General features: G+C 41.3%; 1 protein-coding gene across 1 annotated transcript in view; it reads left to right on the top strand.

Moving 5' to 3' along the window:
* The window catches only part of NTF3 (neurotrophin 3), a 47,854-nt gene extending 36,652 nt beyond the window's left edge, over positions 1-11,202 (top strand). Inside the window, exon 2 of the mRNA XM_084205519.1 lies at positions 9,676-11,202. Within this exon, the coding sequence (XP_084061645.1) occupies positions 9,676-10,470 (795 nt within the window). The 3' untranslated portion in view covers positions 10,471-11,202. The remainder of the gene's footprint in view (positions 1-9,675) is intronic.
* The last annotated feature ends 7,154 nt before the right edge of the window (positions 11,203-18,356 follow it).

Raw genomic sequence — 18,356 nt, 5'->3', positions numbered from 1 at the left:
GTTCTAATGGAAACAATCCAGTTGCATGCTGTTTGTTAAAATAAAGTTCAAACATGAGCTGTATGCAGTTCCATTGTCACCCCCTGACTCTCTTATTGTACAAAAGCTTTGTCCAATTAATGCTGGTTTCACTGAGTTCCTATGGTGGTTTTAAAATTGGATCAGGTCTGGTATCCTTTCCTTAAGAATGCTGCATCAGATACATTGCACCTGCAAGCCTAACAAGACCTTTTATATCTGGGGGGCTGTGAACCTTTGAGGAATAGGGAGAGGCAATTCAGAGGGCAGTCTTTGATTCATGGAGTGGCCATGGATGTATTTGCATGTGGATTCAGGGAAATGCAGTGTCACGGCCTCTGGAAAAGCAAACACAGGTACAGTTCTGGGTGAAATGCAGCAGTTCTTCCCCAGCAAGGGTCAGTCCTTGGGACAAACTCCAGAGCAGTAATTCTGTCTCTTCTAAACCATCTTAACACTGGAAGGGGCAGCTCAGGGAGGTGTAGAGTCCCCTTCCTGGAGGTGGGAATGACTAGATAAGGCACTCGGTGCTCTGGGATGGTTGACAAAGTGGTTGGCAGTCACAAGTTGAACTCGATGCTCTTAAAGGTCTTTTCCAACCTTAATGATTTTGTGATTCAGTGATTCTGTACCCTCAATGCAAACATCTGTGTTCAAGGGTCACAGCAGAGCTCTCAGAAAAAGAAATAAATGCCCTTTTAAAAAATGTTAATGACAGAAATATCTCAGGTTAACTGCAGGGTCTATTTTATTTCTGCCCAAACAAAGGCTCACTTCATTTCTACCTAGCATTCCCTATATTCCCTGTATTTCTTTTTCCTTGTGGGTGCAAGTCCTGTCTGTACTCATAAATCAAGCTTAGAAATACAAGATTTTTCATAATGAGACTCTGCACTTTTGCATTTGCAGCTCTTGCTTTATTCTGTTTGTTTGTTGGATTTTATTGTTTTCCTTACTTCACAAAAGAAAAAGGAAAACAGAAGATGTTAAAAATTATAGAAGTTGTTTTCAGCTTCTGAAACAAAAAAAAAAACCCAGAAACTCTTTTGCTTTCAATATAAAATTCTGCAAAATAATGATATATTGAAAATCAAAGCTGAAAACCGTTTTGCCTTCAAGTTTCCTAATAGCAGAAAAACAAACAAATGGTGGTTTTTTAGTGACGAGGGTTTTTTGGTTTGGTTTTTTTTTTTTCCTCCTAAAAAAACGAGTCCTGCAGCAATGTAAATGTAAAAACTTGTCAGACCATCCAGCATCACAGGGTCTCCAGGAGGCTGCTCTTTCATAGCCTAACAGGAGAGGGACAAAATCCAGATAATCTGTGAGGTGCTTCCCTTTCTCCTCCTGTTGTCAAGTTAAACAAAATCCACCTCTGGCATTTTCTAATAGAACAATCAGGACAATCTGTTACAAGGCCAGGCTTGAAGCCCCCAGAATTTTTTGTGGGAGGTGAAAGTTTCATCTGGAAGGCTGCTCTCAGCTTTAATTGTGGACAACTTAAGCCCTCAAAGCATCTCTTTGACAAATACAAGAGAAACTGCAACTACTGCCTGACTTTAATACAAAACAATTAATCAGTCCCGGTTGAGCCAAAGTAGGTCCAGGTTGACTTGAAAGGTTAATGGATCTTCAAACTGTTTCAAAAAAAGGCTTAAATGGAGTTTCAGTGCTGCGAGGAAACACGAAACCCAGGCCTCTTTGGTGTGGCTTTGGGTTTGTTACAAACATCTTGCAGAGCTTGAAAACTGCTTTTGATGATGGGCCTAACTTCCCTTTCCTCAGCTTAATCCCAGTTTTCCTGATTGCACTCCTTTGCCCCACCCTAAAGCAAATGCTCCCTTTCCCCAATGCTTACACTTTCCAGACCTTTGCCCTGGGTTTTCTGTCGTGCCCTTTCTGCGAGCTCAAGGCAAATGCTTGCACCTTCAAGGCAGCTTCCTCAAAGGTTAGTTTTACAACCCTTTCAGTCATTTTTGCTTCTCCTTCCCAATTTTCTTTTTGTATGACAATACCTTCCATCTTTCAAGCAGCTTTCCCAATTTTACTGCTTTTTCACAAGAAGCAGCAATTCCCTTCCAGCTCAGCAATGAAATGCCCCAGTATTTACATTTATCAAATACTGTGCTTTTCCAAAACTTTTCCAAAGTTTTAGATCATTCCTGGGTCTGATCAGGTATTGCTCCTTTCTAAGTTTTTTTTCACCTCTGTATATCACTGCTCAACATTAATATTTCCCCAGCACATAAGTTTTTAATTTCTAATTCAGGTTTCATTTTGCAATTTTCTGACAATGTTTTATTTCTCCATCTCCCCAGCAGAGATTGTATTTCTCTTCACTCACTCCTGTTTGCATCACCTCCAAATTCAGCTGCAAATTTAATTTGTTTGCTGCTTAGCCGTGCTGCTATTAACAAACAGTAATGAAAAGATTAACTATCAGTTTAAATTATCCGTAATATTTTATTTGTGGAGTTTTCTATTATTCTGTTTGCAAATTACTTCTGAGGAAAAAAATATGCAAGTGCAAAGATCTGGGAAAATCTTCTGCTTTTTGTAGAATAAGCACAGGTCAAGTCAAGTCAAGCTATCTGGTCAGCTATGGACATGACCTTTAGATTTCTTTGTATTTTGGGCAGTTTTCAGAGTTACTCAGTGAATAATATGAAGAAATACTTCCACTTTTGTTGAAATTATTTACCCCACTACAGCTTTATCTCTATGATGGTATTGTTTTTATTTCCCTGTAATTCATACTTTTTATTGATAGATAAAACATCATTATAGGTTGCCTTCCCGGATCCAGCCAGTGCAACACAAAAACCTCAGCCTGTCTGCCCTTGCAAATATCAGCTGATTTCTGTGTATTCTAGTTTCTGTTCTTTTAAAAAAGGAACAATGGCAGTACTCCTACTTTGTCAGTAATAACCAAGAGAAACACTTAGAAATTGCTCCAATATCAGTGATGTGAGAATCACAGAATGGCCTAGGCTGGAAGACACCTTAAAGGTCACTTTGTCCCACTCCCTGCCATGAGCAGGGATGCCTTCCACTATCCCAGCTTGCTCAGAGCCCCATCCAACTTGGCCTGGAACACTGCCAGGGATGGGGCAGCCACAGCTTCTCTGGGCAGCCTGTGCCAGGGCCTCAGCACCCTCACAGGGAACAATTTCTTCCTGATATCCAATCTGAACCTGCTCTGTGTCAGTGTGAAGCCATTGTCCCTTGTCCTGTCACTCCAGGCCCCTGTCAAGAGTCTCTCTCCATCTTTCCTGTAGATTCCCTTCAGGTACCAGAAGGTCACAATGAGGTCACCTCAAAACATTTTCTTTTCCAGGCTGAACTATCCCAGTTCTCCCAGCCTTTGCTCTCTCAGTAGGGGAAAATCAGGCAGCTCTTTGACAGAGAACCCTACGGATGTCAGTATACATACCTAGAGTAATAAAACACCCAATCCTTCCATAGACCTCCTTCCTTTGCAGATACAAAAAGTAACAGACATTTAGACTTGAAAAAACTCTTCCAACATACCAGGGAAATTGGGATCCCAGCCTTCAAACCCCTCATTATGACCTCCTCAATACACAGATTAATCAGTCAGCTGCTTAAGGCAAAATGATACCACGGCAGTGGGGCACAGATAGACAGGTGTAAACATGTAAATATGTCACAGAAGTGTCAGTGAGGGATGGAACTGGAATGGAAAAGGACCTTGTTGTGACTGAGAAAAGGCTGCCTACTCCTGTAGCTGATTATAGACCTGGGGATGTAGCTGGGATGGGTGATATCATACAGGACATTATTAATAGTGCAGTCCCCCAGTGGGATTGTGAGAGGATGCTGGGGACTGCCAAATGCCTCCAGGGAGCTCTCACATGTTGTAGGTGGTGGGGGAGGGAGGTGCAGGGCCAAAACCTGACAAGAATGAACTGTATACAAGGTGTGAGAAGCAGCAGTTGTTCCAAAGAGTGAGGTAAGCCCAGAGGAACTGCTCCTGACCTTTCTCTTGGAATCAGGCAGGTATGTGTCCAGCAGCCTCCTCTTGATTTCCAAAAAAACCCAGATATTTCTGTGGAAGGATCAAATGTGGACACACACCTGCCATTGCAATCACCTGTGTGACTCTACACAGCTCATCTGACAGTGCAGCCCACAGACTGCTCCTTGCAGCAGAGGTGCTATCAATTTTGCAGAAGTGGCCCTCAGGAAGATGTCACCGCTTGGGAAAGCTTTCCCCAGTGACCAGTAGGGTCATGGTCACCCCCACAGTGTTGTGGGTTGGCTCCAAGTGCAGAGGAATTTTACATGCTCAGGTGAGCAGCTGTCCTGCTGTGCTTTGCTCAGCCAGTCATTTGGAAAAGAAATGTCAGTGACTCTGTGCTGAACTCCATTTCCGTAAGAAATTCAGTATACACCTTTCACTGGAGGTACCTGGGGCTCAGTGCTCAGACGTGTCTTCTCTTTTATAAATGGCCTAGAGTAAATTAATTAATACACCTCTGAGCTGCTGCAGAGATGAAGAAACCTTGGTGGGCTCCCCCTCAGATGCATAGCTGCACTCCCCTACCAGTGTGCAAGAGGAATGGATTCGTTTCCAATCCCCTCACTAACTTAGTTTGGTTGCCCCTCAGGATGGACGTGTTAACACTTTGGGCTGCCATCACTTGATTTTGTCTCTGAATTCTTCAGCTCCTCAGAGGGCCTGGCTCTTGTGAAAGCTTTAGTTTCAATCTGTCTGTGTTGAAATTTCCATATCCTGAGAAGTAGAAGTGTTCAGGAGGGCATCTGCAGGGACATTCAGCACTCTGCAGCAACCTACCTTTATAAATCCATCTTGTACAAACAGCTGGTTACTATTCTGGAACACAGTGCAAATTTTCAGACACAGTTATGTCACATTCCCTCCTTCTTGAACATTCAGAATTCTTTTCTTGTTCTGTACCTTCCCCATGTCCCCCAAAGCACAGAGGAAGAGGGCTGCGTTTCTTCCCAACATAGTTATTAGGAAGAGGGAATCAACAGGGCAGTCCATGACTTGGGAGTTTGTGGAAGCAGTGTTCAGTAAACAGCAACAATAATTACCCTTTCCTCTTTGGTAAAAGCTTGGAAAAGCTGTCAGCCACCACAAAGGATCATTAGTTGCTTGGTCTGAAGAGCTGAAGCTGCTCCTAAATTTTTTTAGGAAGTGCCAAACACTTTGAGCTGGCTTACATAAATCATGTGGGGTATTGCAATGCTGAATGTAAAACTCACCAGTCACTTTTCCTTCTAGTCCTGTTCCTCTTAGCAATGACTTACAAGTAAATACTTGGGCAGTCTCTCACAGTACTAGGATTTCATGCTTTCTGCAGAACATTTTAAATGATGTCTCGCTTTTTCTCTGTGTGGAATGTTCAGAAACTGACCAGAATAAAGCTATACACATATTTTTAAAATTACCACAAACAAAACTAAACAAAATTTTTCACTACTACATAAAGTGGTGAGTCTGAAAAGAGCAGCAAATGGTTTAGCAGAGTTTATTAGGGATTGAATTTATCAATGGAAGGAAGAGGTAAGCTTATTTACTTCTCCTAAATGTAGACCTTGAGCCACCTAGCTCAGACAGAATTCATAGTCTGCTAAAACTGCAGTGATAGGCAGGAATACAAGCCATTGAAAGAGAGTAAAGCCACAGTCGGGAGATAATCAGATTTGCAACGCATGAGCTTTTGTTTTCTGTGCTCTTTGCTCTTCCTCTCTGAGCCACAAATGTCAGCAGTCTCCAAATCAAATTTGCTTAGTGCAAACCGGCCACAAACACGGCCAAAATGAACTTGTGTCAGGAATTCACATGGGGAAAATTCCAAGAAGAACCATGAAAAACAACAAAAATATCTCACTAGCATCACCTAACCAAGGAAAATAATTTTGCTTGGACAAAATCTTTCCACTTGAAATGAATAATCTAAATTGAAAAACAAAACAAAAAAAATCCCAATGAAAGAGCAGAAAAAGTCACATGAAAGATTTAATTCTTGGGAGATTTTTCTACCATTCTCCAAAAGGCCAAAGAAAGAGCTCCTTGTGCTGAAGTAGCTTCTGCTAAGGTACACAGGATCCTGGACCCCCCAAGAACCTGGAATTTGAGTCAATATTCTCTCAGACAGGACACATGCTGAAATCATGCCCCCAGTCTAAGTCCCCTCAATAGATAATTTACTCACTGGTCTGCACTGAGAAAGCATTTGTTCTGCTTTGTGATTTGCATTGTGGAACTTCTGGAGGTATGGCCAGAAACACCAGAATGTTTTGCTTTGAAAATATGAAAAGATAAACATTTTAATGTTTTACATTTTCCTCTCCTTTTTACAGATTTAACAACACACACACCAAATAAATCTCAAGTTATCTGCAGTTCAGACAGGCACAACATTCCATTTTGGGCAAAGAGTCATTCATCAAATGCAATACTGCCCAGACCTGCAAACAAATATACTTTTAATGTGCCTTATAACCATATTACAGCCAAGGCCATAAACCAGCTTCAGATTTCCAATAACACTCATTTCTCCTATCTAAAATAGTGCTTTAGACATACTCTGAGGTGCTGGACCTCATGGACAGCCTGACAATTTTTAGTCATGGACTGGAACTTCTGAACAGCACTTATGAACCTCCTAGGTTGGAGGAACTCCCAGAAAACTGTAATCTCACCAATCTTTGTGGTTTTGTCAAAGTTTTGCACCCAGAAAAATAGAAATATTTGTTCTGAAACCTTTTTACTTTTGCAGCAACTAATATGCAAAGCATAAATCAAACTACAGGTTGAATTTCAAAGTTAGCATCTTTCCCACCAAATCTGTAAGATGTTTCACATGAAGTTCAGGAAAACATTTTTCAACATTTTTCCCATTAATGGGGTTCCTCTGAGGAGAAGAAAACCAGCTCATTTTAGCTTCTCCAGCCCCAAGGTCCCCAGCCCTTTCTTTCTGTGTGCGTGACATTGAGGAGAGCCCGCAGGAACTCCAGCCTTACTTTTCCCACCTCATCACCTGCTCCAACTTGTGTGTTTTGCTAGTGCCACTTAGTTTTGAGACTGAGCAGAGCAGGGATTGCATGCAGCTGCATGTTGGCATGAATAATGCTTCAAGCTTTTGGGCTGAGCCACGTCAGAGCTTTGCTCGCCATCCTGTGGGCTCGTGTGTTGTCCCGTGTGTGGATTCCGGGTTCTGCCAGAAATCTGCTCAATGACATCTGTTTAATAATATTTTTACTGTTTTTAAAAGAAAATCCTATGCTGAGGGAAGGCGAAATTGCACAGCAGTTGCACAGACAGAAAGGTCTGGGCTCTGAGATCCATCTACATTAAGTTAGTATTATTCAGGTATGACAGTAATTGTATGGTAACTGAACATCATTGATTTTTTTTCCCCCCTCAAAAGCAAAACATTGCTGCAGGCAACGGTCTAGATTTAGGTGAACTCCCACTGTGACAAACTGAGAATGGAGAAAACACATTTCTTGTCCATAAAAGGACAGCTCACACATCCACAGAGGGTAGCTCTGATTTTGCTCTGTTCCAAACTGTGAAGTGGGGACTCAATCTTGCAAAAAGGAGTTTTGTTTAGAGTGGATAGAAGGTTCTTCTGTTAAAGATTTTTTCTTCTTTTTTACCTTTGCCTTCTGAAACAGAAAATAGCTCACCCTCTTAGGCAGAAAATGGTGATTTTTTTTTTTTTTTTTTTTTTTAAGTGGAAAATTTTCTGTTCAGGAGGGAGGGGATCCTTCCCCTTATCTCAGCACTAGTGGGGCACATCTGGAGCGCTGTGTCCAGTTCTGCGCTCCTTAGTATAGGAGCAAATCCATGAAAATTATTAAGGATTAGGACAACTGTACCAAAAGAGGCTGACAGAGCTGGGGCTGTTCGTGCTGCAGAAGAGAAGTCCCAGGGGGATTTTACTGAACTGCAGAAATACCTCACAAGAGGGATGAATAAAGATGGAGCCAGGCTCTACTCAGGCATGCCCATGAAAGGACAGGAGGCAATGGGAAAGAACTAAGATATAGGAAACACTGCTGATACATAAAATGTATTTTTTGTTAAGTTTAAGGGTGGTGAAACACTGGAATGGCTTGTCTAGAGGTTGTGGAGTCTCCAACCATGGAATATTCCAAACCTGAGTAGGCTCAGCTCTCTGCAAGCTGCCCTGGCTGATACTCCTGTGAGCAGTGAGATTGGCCTAGATGATGTCCTGAGGATCCTCCCAACTCCATCTCTCCCACTATCTGTGACTCTGTGCCTTCATCCCAGGGTGCAAGAGGTCTCTAACACATGGTGGGTGTGTTGCAGAACAGGGAAATCAAATTCAAGGCTTTCCTGAGTCATTTGAAGCAGTACTACACTCAGGGTTTATCACAGACTATGAGGGTGCTCTAAGAGGATTTTTGTATTTTCTCCTTCAATCCACTACTTTGTGCACCCAATTTATAAACAGGTGTGATTTTTAGGGAATGGTTCACATCCATGACTTAGGATTTTACATTGATTTGATTTAAATATCAATGCAAATACCAAATATACAGGTGTCCAAACATTCAAGGAGAAAAAATAAATCTGTCCTCCCTGGACAGTTGCTCCTGGCTCTCAGCTACACAAACAAGATGAAAGAAAAGCTTAAAAAAGAAGGGACAAATGAGCTTCTAGAATATGGACAGAAGGTAGAAATATAAGGAGACCACAGGAAGCTATACAGAGCAGTGCATGGCAAAGTACCAAGAAGCAGCACACTTTTAGGAATGGTTTTCAAAATATTGAATCTTTGAACAAGATTTTTGAATTTTAGGAGATGGTGGAGAGAGGGATGTCCTCAATCTGTCCTTGAATATTTGTAATTGATGTCAGTTTTATTTCACCTCATATAAATGTAATGAAACAACTTCTTTAAAAACCACCAAAAAAAGGATCCCCAGTCCTGATAACCACCCCTACAAAATGACAGTTGGGTCAGTGGGTCCTCCTGAATTCCCCACTTGTATTATAGAGGCTTAGTAGCCACTTTCTGATTTGACTGCATCATTTTCCTTCAGGAACCCTTTCCCTTACTAGAGAGAGAAAGAGAACGAAAGCCCTATTGAAACACAGGATTTATTTCCTTCTTATGGTAACATTAAACAGAAACCACTTGATAAATATGAATTAGATGAATCTGAGAGATCTCAACACACAAAACCTTACAACAGTTAGCAAAGTCAGTGAAACAGTTTTCTACTGTGCATGATCCGGCAAGTTTGAAAAACTAAACTTCTCTGTGGAATAAACTCTGTGGAAGTAACTTGGCCTCTCTCTGCTGCCAAGCCCAGGCCATGCTATCCCAAGAACTACCTGCCTCTGCAGAGAAAGTGCCTAACTGATATATATGCCACTATGCATGGAAAGAGGAAAAGCAAGGCCTAAAATATAGAAGAAATATTGAAAAAAAAAATCCGAATAGAGTTTGCACTCATTATAAAGTATAACAAATAGCATCTTCAAAGAAACTTGCAGCCTGTTTCCATACCTCTGTATATGTCTCTTTAAAGACATAGATGTTACTAAAAAAATCCCAATTTTCATGTTCACAGCCTCTAGCAAACCTCCCTCTTGGACTGTTTTAACATTGACTCTCTGTTTCTTTGCAGATCTTACAGGTGAACAAGGTGATGTCCATCTTGTTTTATGTGATATTTCTCACTTACCTTCGTGGCATCCAATCTTCCAACATGGATCAAAGGAGTTTGCCAGAAGATTCGATAAATTCTCTTATTATTAAACTCATTCAGGCAGACATTTTAAAAAACAAGCTTTCTAAGCAGATGGTAGACATTAAGGAAAACTATCAAAACACGGTGCAGAAAACAGACACTCGGCAAGACATAGACAGAGAGGAAAATGTGAAATCAGACTTCCAGCCAGTTATCTCAGTGGATACAGATCTCTTGAGGCAGCAGAGACGCTACAACTCTCCCCGAGTCCTTCTGAGTGACAACACGCCGCTGGAGCCACCGCCACTGTACCTCATGGAGGATTACATCGGGAATTCTGTGGTGGTGAACAGAACCTCCCGGCGGAAGAGGTACGCGGAGCACAGGGGCCACCGGGGGGAATACTCCGTTTGTGACAGTGAAAGTTTGTGGGTCACGGACAAATCCTCTGCCATCGACATCAGGGGACACCAGGTGACTGTTCTGGGAGAAATTAAAACGGGCAACTCTCCAGTTAAGCAATACTTTTATGAAACGAGGTGTAAAGATGCCAAGCCTGTAAAAAACGGCTGCCGCGGCATTGATGACAAGCACTGGAACTCCCAATGCAAGACATCCCAAACTTATGTCAGAGCACTGACTTCAGAAAACAACAAACTGGTGGGCTGGAGGTGGATACGGATAGACACCTCCTGCGTGTGTGCCTTGTCCAGGAAAATAGGAAGAACATAGATCTGCATCTCTTTGCTATATAAATTATTTCTTTAAATTATATGATACGCATGTAGCATATAAATGTTTATATTGTTTTATATATATTATAAGTTGACCTTATTTATTAAACTTCAGCAAATCTACAGTATCTAAGCTTTCTCTCTCAATAAACAAAAGCAAAGAGTGTGTGCCTCTACCGTGGCCAACTCTGGGGTTTTTTAGCCTATGTTTGTGACGCTGCTTGTCGGCAGCATACCTTTACCTTCCTGTAAAATCTGTAAAATCAGTATTTTTCATTCAGTATTGTCAAACCAGTGACTGTCATTTAGTAAACTTGTTAAGAATCAGATCAATGCCAAGAGTTGTGTACATATTTATATTCCCTGCTCTATACATTCATATTTAATTGGATCTGCAGTGTGTTGACTCCTCACCACCCAAAAAAAAAAAAAAAGGACCAAAATACATGTTGTAGCCTGCAGATGATGTCAAATTTTCAGGCACCAGGTAGCCCTAAAATAAAGTTTCTGTGTATTACACCAGTTTTGCCAGTGAAATTACCATTTTCCTTCTGTTAGCAATTCAGAATGGCTGCTAGTAATCCAGAAATATCCATTTGTGTTTAGGAAGCACATTTGTTTTGCAACTGTCTCTAATGCTGTCAGTGCATCATTGAAAAAATATGAAAAATATCTGAAATATTTGTAGCCAAAACTCACTGAAGTCAAGAACTGATCTAAATGGATCATTAATATAATACATAAAAGATGGTTTGTTGTGATCAGCCTCTTCCTCCTAACATGAATCAATTATCTTCTGCTTGCATTGTTGGATCATTCCTCTCTGACTGAGGTTTTTAATTAAAAACAAAGCTGGTGGGGTCTTAACCTTAAAAGAATCCTTGCACATTGTAGTAAAGAAAGATACAATACCCTGGCATGGATATCAAAGCCACAGACCAGTATGAAGGTTTCCTTCTCTTCAGCGATCCATTCTCCATCTTTCACAGGGGGAAAAATGTGTTGAACTGCTCGAGAAACCTGGTACCTTTCACAGGAATGTGAAATGGATGGTGGCTAAAATCCACGAAGTCTGTAGTTATACTGAAGTTCCCCAATTAAACATATGAGTTATTCCTTAGGAGAGACAAATGTGCTAGTATGTATTTTCCTTAGACCCTTCTGTGGATTTTCATCCACTGTAGCTCCACTGGGGACAGGAATAATAACACTATTTGAAGAGATGTCCCTTTACACATTAGCTGTGCAATGCCCTGGTTGGGATCCCACTCCTAGGAGGTAAATGAGAGTTCATGGCTAGGAACAGAATTCAGATTGAGCTGCATGTTATCTGTGTCCTGATAGATCCAAACCACAGCCAGCGCTGGGAAATACCAGCTATTCAGAAAGTTTTTCCCTCATTTATTTTCTGAGGGTTTTACAGCTATAGCCTTTGCTGCCATACCATGTTCAGCGTCATAAATGGAAATGAGATCAGAGCCCTCAAAACACGAGGCAGCAGGATGCCTTTGCTCATGCAGCTTTCACTCCTGAAAAACCAGCTTCAAATATGCAACAGGCCATGAAAGGCAGCAAACTGTGGGGTCTCCCCTAATCCCTTACAGAGAGCGCTGCACACCATAAAACCACCAGGGAGCTGGACAGATTGCCTTGAGGCCAAGCACGGGAACAGTCCTGTCTTGGAAAGCCAGGTTTGAGCACATGGGTATTTTCTTCGGGGGAGGCCAGAAGCAAAGCTTTTGAGAACCATCTCAACTTTCAGCATGAGGCCAGTGTAGTTACCTCACAGGAAATATCATCACTTTCAGCACTAAATCCTAACTTTGCTTCAAGCAATAACAACTTCAGAGGTTCAATACCAATGCAGCCATTTAAATGAGAGGATGTAATATAACAAGGAACTTGGTATCTGATAGATTTGATTAGAATATTTCTCATTTCTTTGCAAAAATTTTAAGAAGAAAAAACCCCCAACCCCACAGAGCTTTTGCTACTTTTCCCAGTAGGAAAGTCTAAGTTTTAACTAACTGTTTTGGCTTGGGGGAATAAGCATATTTTTCAGAGTTCTGCCACGCTGAATTTTTTTGTAAATTAAAAGCTTGATTTTACACCCTGAGTTCCCAAATAAAGATCATTTGCAGATGCTGGGGGCAATTGAGAGCTTATATATTTATGGATGACTAACTTTAGAGATCTCTGTTTCACTGTGCCACATAGGTCTACCTCCATGTGAGGAGACAAGGTAAGAAGACCAATTTAGCTTGGTTGAATCCCATCAATCAGAAACTACCTTGTTCCTGCAATGTGGATGTCACTTTTGTTTACATAAATCCATTTCTCCAGATTTTGTTACTGTAAATCCAGAGAAAATCTGTTGAAGATGGAAGAAAACATAGCTTTATAACAATGTAGACAACATCAGAGTTGATTCTAATGCCTTTATTTCTGCTCACTGAAAATCAAGGGAGGTTCATTCCTTGAGGGTTCAAAGAAAGCCATTTGTCATTTTCCACTGTAAATCCAGTAACAGGAACTGGTCTTTGACTCTTGACTTTAACAAGTATTTTACAAGCAGCCAGCAAAAATATCTCAGAGTAAATATGCCTGTCATCTGAAACACATGAGATGAGAACGGAGCATGGTGTGTACGGTTATTAGACCGGCTGCCCCTTTCCCACCCCAGGAAAACAATGAGTGGAAGTGTTACCCTCTGGATCTGATCCAGCTTCCACTGAAGTCAATGGGGGGAAAAAAAAAATCTCACCTTCTCTGGTGGAATCTGGATCAGGCCCCAAGTGAAGAAAACCCTGCAGATCTTGACCAGAGAGCAAAGCAATCCCACACATCAGTAAGACGTTCCTATAAATCCTGTGTACGCATAAGATGTTGTATAATTTTGTAACGAGTTTGTAAACAAAGCCTGTAATAAATTTGTTAAGGTCTAATTCTCTTTTCACTGTAGCCAGGGATGGTTTTATTTTCGACTTTAGTCATGGCACAATGAATTCGAAATTCCTAGCCAACTCTTTTTTTTCTTTGTCTTAAGTAATTAAACAAAATATTCAGCTCTCAATGCCAGTTTAAGCATTCTAAAAATCACTTCCATTAGGCAGCTCAGATGCTCTGTCAATATTGTTTTGCCGATAGATCATTATAAACGCACATTTTATTTAGATTTTCTCCCAAATGACCAAATGCTATTCTGAAATTGCCTGTCTGTGTCAAAATGTATTTTCTCTGCTTTTTCACCCTATTTTTTTTTCCAGTCCATTTAGTAACAGCAAAAAATGCTCCACTGAGGTTTTGGAAAACCATCTGCATTTGTTTTATCACCTTTGAACATGTGTTCAGGAATGAAGTCTGTGCAGAGAGTTTACTGCTACCAAGAGATTTGTGCGGCTGCACCAGGAAGAAACTTTGACTGGACTTTACAGAGTGTGTGCTCAAAACCACTCTGCTCATACTCTGTTATTTCGATTCTTTAGCAATTCGAGGCTTTTGCATTGTGTATCTGCAGACAATACCAAACAGGAAACGAGCCTGATCGGGAGTTTCAAAATTAAAACTTTCATGATAATGACCTGCTATCTCTGACCTCTTGGCAAATGCGTTTGCACAGCGAAGTCAAGCACAGGAACATTTGTTTCATTTAATAGAAACATTGTGGCAAAAGGAATGGGATTCAGTGCTCTCCATGCTTGCTAAGCATGTGTAGTTCATAATGGATATGGGGCAGGAGGAGGAAGAGGAGGAAGAGGAGTAGAATCAGATAAAAAGCACTACAGCTTGTGAGAAGTAAAAGGCTGTGCTCCAGCTTGGGGCATTTTAAAGTGTGGAGGGGTTGTTCTCTGAAATGCTTTGTCTGTATTTTGTTACAGCAGTTGGCAGAATGACGAAGCAAGCACAGATGTGGTGTAAAAAAACCAAGCAATATGAGGATAACAAAAAACTTTCCCGGGAAAGTCATCCACTCACTACCACTGTGGGTCCTTGCAATTCTGGGCAGGTGACTGAAGGGTTCAGCAATGACATCCCTAATTTAATGGTTTGGCTTATCTCTGTGGGGGGAAAAAAAAAGAAAAAAAAAAACCAAAAAACAACTAGTCTTTTTTTTTACATTCATGAGCTGGATCATTTTCTTTTCTTTCCTTTTTTTTCTTGTCCCTTTGAGTTTTTGTTTGTTTGTTTGTTTGTTTGTTTGTTTGTTTGTTTGTTTTGATAAACTCTAGCTGCTTTGGCACCTCTGATGAACAATGAGTGGTTATGCTTTGCATGACTGTCCCCAAATATAGATTTCGCCTTTGTTTTAGAACTGAGCTTTGAAGCCAGTGGCACCTGAAAGCCATACTTTCATCATGGAACTGGTCTTTTGATGTCATGACCTCGTGTTTCTGGACATTTTGATCACAGGGTTCTATTTCGGAGCTCTTATCCACACAATAGATGAGATCATGACCAGGATGACTGAGAAGTGAGAGTGAGGCAGCCCTGTGCCATCTTTGCATCCACCTTCACACATCTCCTGCTCTGATTTCAGTCTTGAGTTGCACAATCTAGGGCTGGTAATCAAGGTTTGCTTTCTGTATGTCCAAGGGTTCAGATGCCCAGAATATCCTATAATGCTTGGGTTTGGGAGTGACCCTAAAGGTTATCTCATTCCAACACCTCTGCCATGGTCAGGAACACCTTCCATAGACCAGGTTTCTCAGAGCCACATTCAACCTGTCCTTGAGCACTTCCAGGGGTGATCTTTGGCAGGAGGACAATTTCTCAGTTCACATAAACATGCCTTGTGTGAATCTGGATATACCTTCTGTAAAAGGCTGCCATGGTTGCAGCATTGGCCCTCTCCAAAACACAGTACACTGTCACTCCTCACCTGAATCACAGGGAACAGAGTCAGTGACAGACCAGCTAATTCATCCAGGGGAGACTGCTAAGGAGGCAGGTAACATGGTCCTCTTCTCTAAACAAAAATATTCCCATGGAGGGTGTGAGGAAAGCAAAGGAAGTGCTGAAACATGCAGGGAGTTGGAACTGTTGGGTGGCAAACATCTTGCAGAGATTTTGGAAAGCGAGGGAGAATTCAGCTGTTCAACTGTAACATCAGATGAAAGGCTCTTTCCTTGCTATGATAAGGGTTAAATAAATACCATTAGATCATCTGTAGCAGCAATTCAAAAACAAAATGAACCTCTATTAATTGGGGTTAATCCCTCTGTGTTGATGAGGAGTTAACCACGCTTGCTGAGCACAAAGGACAAAACCTTGCCCTCAGTTACCCTGCGCAGCCTCGGTTCTCAGCACTCAGGACTATGAAGTCGTTAAGTGAGGGCCAAATTTGGCTTAGAAAGTACTAAATCCACATTGAATGCATGAGGGGGAGCCCATGTAGGAAGCATTATCCACCACACAAAACAAGCCAAGTTTTTAACATGAGTTTATAAAAATTTCTTATTACTTTGTCCAGTTCCAGGGATTTAGGGTTTAAAATAAGTTTTGAACTGTCTGGTATGAGCAGTACACATATATTTAGCAGCAATTTACAAAAGAAAAGAACCCTGTAAATGGAAGTATGCAGAAATACTGTGTCCAGCACTGCAAATAATCTCTGTTGATTCTTATTTATATTCTCAGTGTCTCAGAGAGGAATTTAATACAAATCTTGGTTTGTTTTACTTACCACATTTTGTAAAATAATCACCTCAATTTACTGCTTGTAGAGGTTTGTGGTGTGCAATCTTTGTGGATAATGAAGCAGAAACATGGCTCTAAAGCTGCTGAGCAATGTAAGAGTTGCAAGTCCCACACTTGCACATCAGAGAATGAAAACAAATGTGTGAAAATAACAGAATCGGTTTCTCAGGCTCAGAGATTAAATATGTTTTAAAATATCGAATGACAGCTTTTTTCAAGTTATTACAAATATCACGTCAGATTTGTATGTGACACAGCCCACTGCTCACATGGAGCATAATTTTTGTAATCTTTGCTATTGCACAAATCTACTCAATGTGATTCCCATTAAGTTCAGAAAACAGAAATTTGCTCATTTCCACACTGCTGACAGAGCATTCAGAATAACCCCAATAGATGAGCCAAATCTCAGGTCAGAGCATAATCCCTGAGTTTATGTCCTAAGGATAAAACTACTAGAAAGGAAACTTTTTTATGCAGAGAGTGAGAGCTCAGCTGCACACTCCCAGTGTCTGTGCCATGCTATCACATGTTTGAAGACTTTAGGAGGAAGAATCCGGTCAGCTGGAGAGTTGATGGGAAGAAGTGGGAGATGGATGGGGCAATAATTATTACACGGCCTCCTTGAAAACTGGATCCCACAAACACATAAAATGCAGCCCTCAGGATCCTCCTGATCCCAGGATCTGACTCAGAGGCATTTATTCCTTAGGTCAATAATCTTGGATTCCTGAGACTTGGCGTCGGGACATGGTACTTGTCCTAGGCAGGGGTAAAGGTGAAAAAAAACCCTTCTCCCACCATAATCAGATAACAGCAATTATGCAAGAGGGCGTTCTCATGGGAACAGTTTTTTCTCAAAATCCCATGGCTTTTTTTTGAATTTTTTTTTTCTGCCTAAATGGAAGATATGGGTTTCTGAGAAAGGGCCTTCTGTCTGTAGTTTTCTCAGAGGGATATGAGGGAGCTGGAGAATAGAACTTAGGCAGAAAGTGGAAAATTCTCACTGAGTACAGCTTTTCAATGATCTATTTTCCCTTCACTACAAAATTATGTGGTGAAGTTTCCTGACAGAGACCCTAATGCAGGGAGAATTTGCATGTGAGTGACAATGAAAAGCATCTCAGTACAGAACCTGGATTGAGGAGAGGAGCTCAGAAACCCCTGTGGCTCCCTCCTCTCTTTTCCTGAATGCCCAGAGAGATTCGAGGGTGTCAGTGGCACAAAAAGGGAGAGCTGCAGAACACACTTCTCCATTCACAACAGTCAGGCAAAGGCAGCACAAGGACAACTCCATCATTGCAGAGGGTGATCCAGGGCATGCCCTTCATCTCCCTCCATGGCATCTCAAAAAGAAGGATCCGTAATATAATTTCATAAACCAACTTTAAGAAATAACAAGCCAATGCTGCAATGGTCTGGACCGGTCCACACAAAATGAAAGACAAAATCTGGTGGGATTTTGCCTTTCATTTTGTGTGCACCAGGTCCAGACCAGTATTTGCTGTTGAACAGTATATTGGAATCCAGAATGTGCAAGAAAGAAGTAATATGCATAGTGAAAAGTATCTAAGTCACACACAGAACTAATAAATACTCAGTTTTATTCTGATCTCATGCAGGTTTAATGTCTGACTTCAGTGGGATCACTCCCAGTTTTTACTGATACAATAAAGCTTGGAATTGCATGTGACATTTGAAAACAGGTGGCGGGCTCTGTGCGAGCTCAGACTCTCAATTTCTGTGTGCCTTGTCGCTGCTGCCCCATGAAGCTCGGTGATGGATGCCGATGGAATTATTTAATGGGATAGATTATAGGGACCTACACTTCCATGCTTTAAATTACTTCTGCCCTGCTTGGAGAGATATTGTTGACAGCTCTCAGACTGATTCAATGCAGTTCACCAGGCAAAGCCTAGGGGTCTTCCATGCCACCAGCTAAGCAATCTTCCCTGAGAACCACAATGCAGAGAATTCAACACCAGCTCTGATTCTTGCTTCAGATGGAACTTCAGTGGTTTGGTTTTGTTCGAAGAAATTATGAGAAATCAAAGTTAGATGTGCAGGTACTGGCATTCAGAATTAATTTCTGAAATCCATAACTACTGCCAGCATGAGAATACTGCGAGATGAAGGTAGCATGTACACTCTGCAGGCTCAGTGAAGATGGTCTTGCTCAGAAACAAA

Source organism: Fringilla coelebs, assembly GCF_963513975.1.
Source record: "Fringilla coelebs genome assembly, chromosome: 5".
NCBI classification, from domain to species: Eukaryota; Metazoa; Chordata; class Aves; order Passeriformes; family Fringillidae; genus Fringilla; species Fringilla coelebs.
The sequence above is the reverse complement of the archived record's forward strand: the minus strand, read 5'-3'. Positions and strand labels throughout refer to the sequence as shown.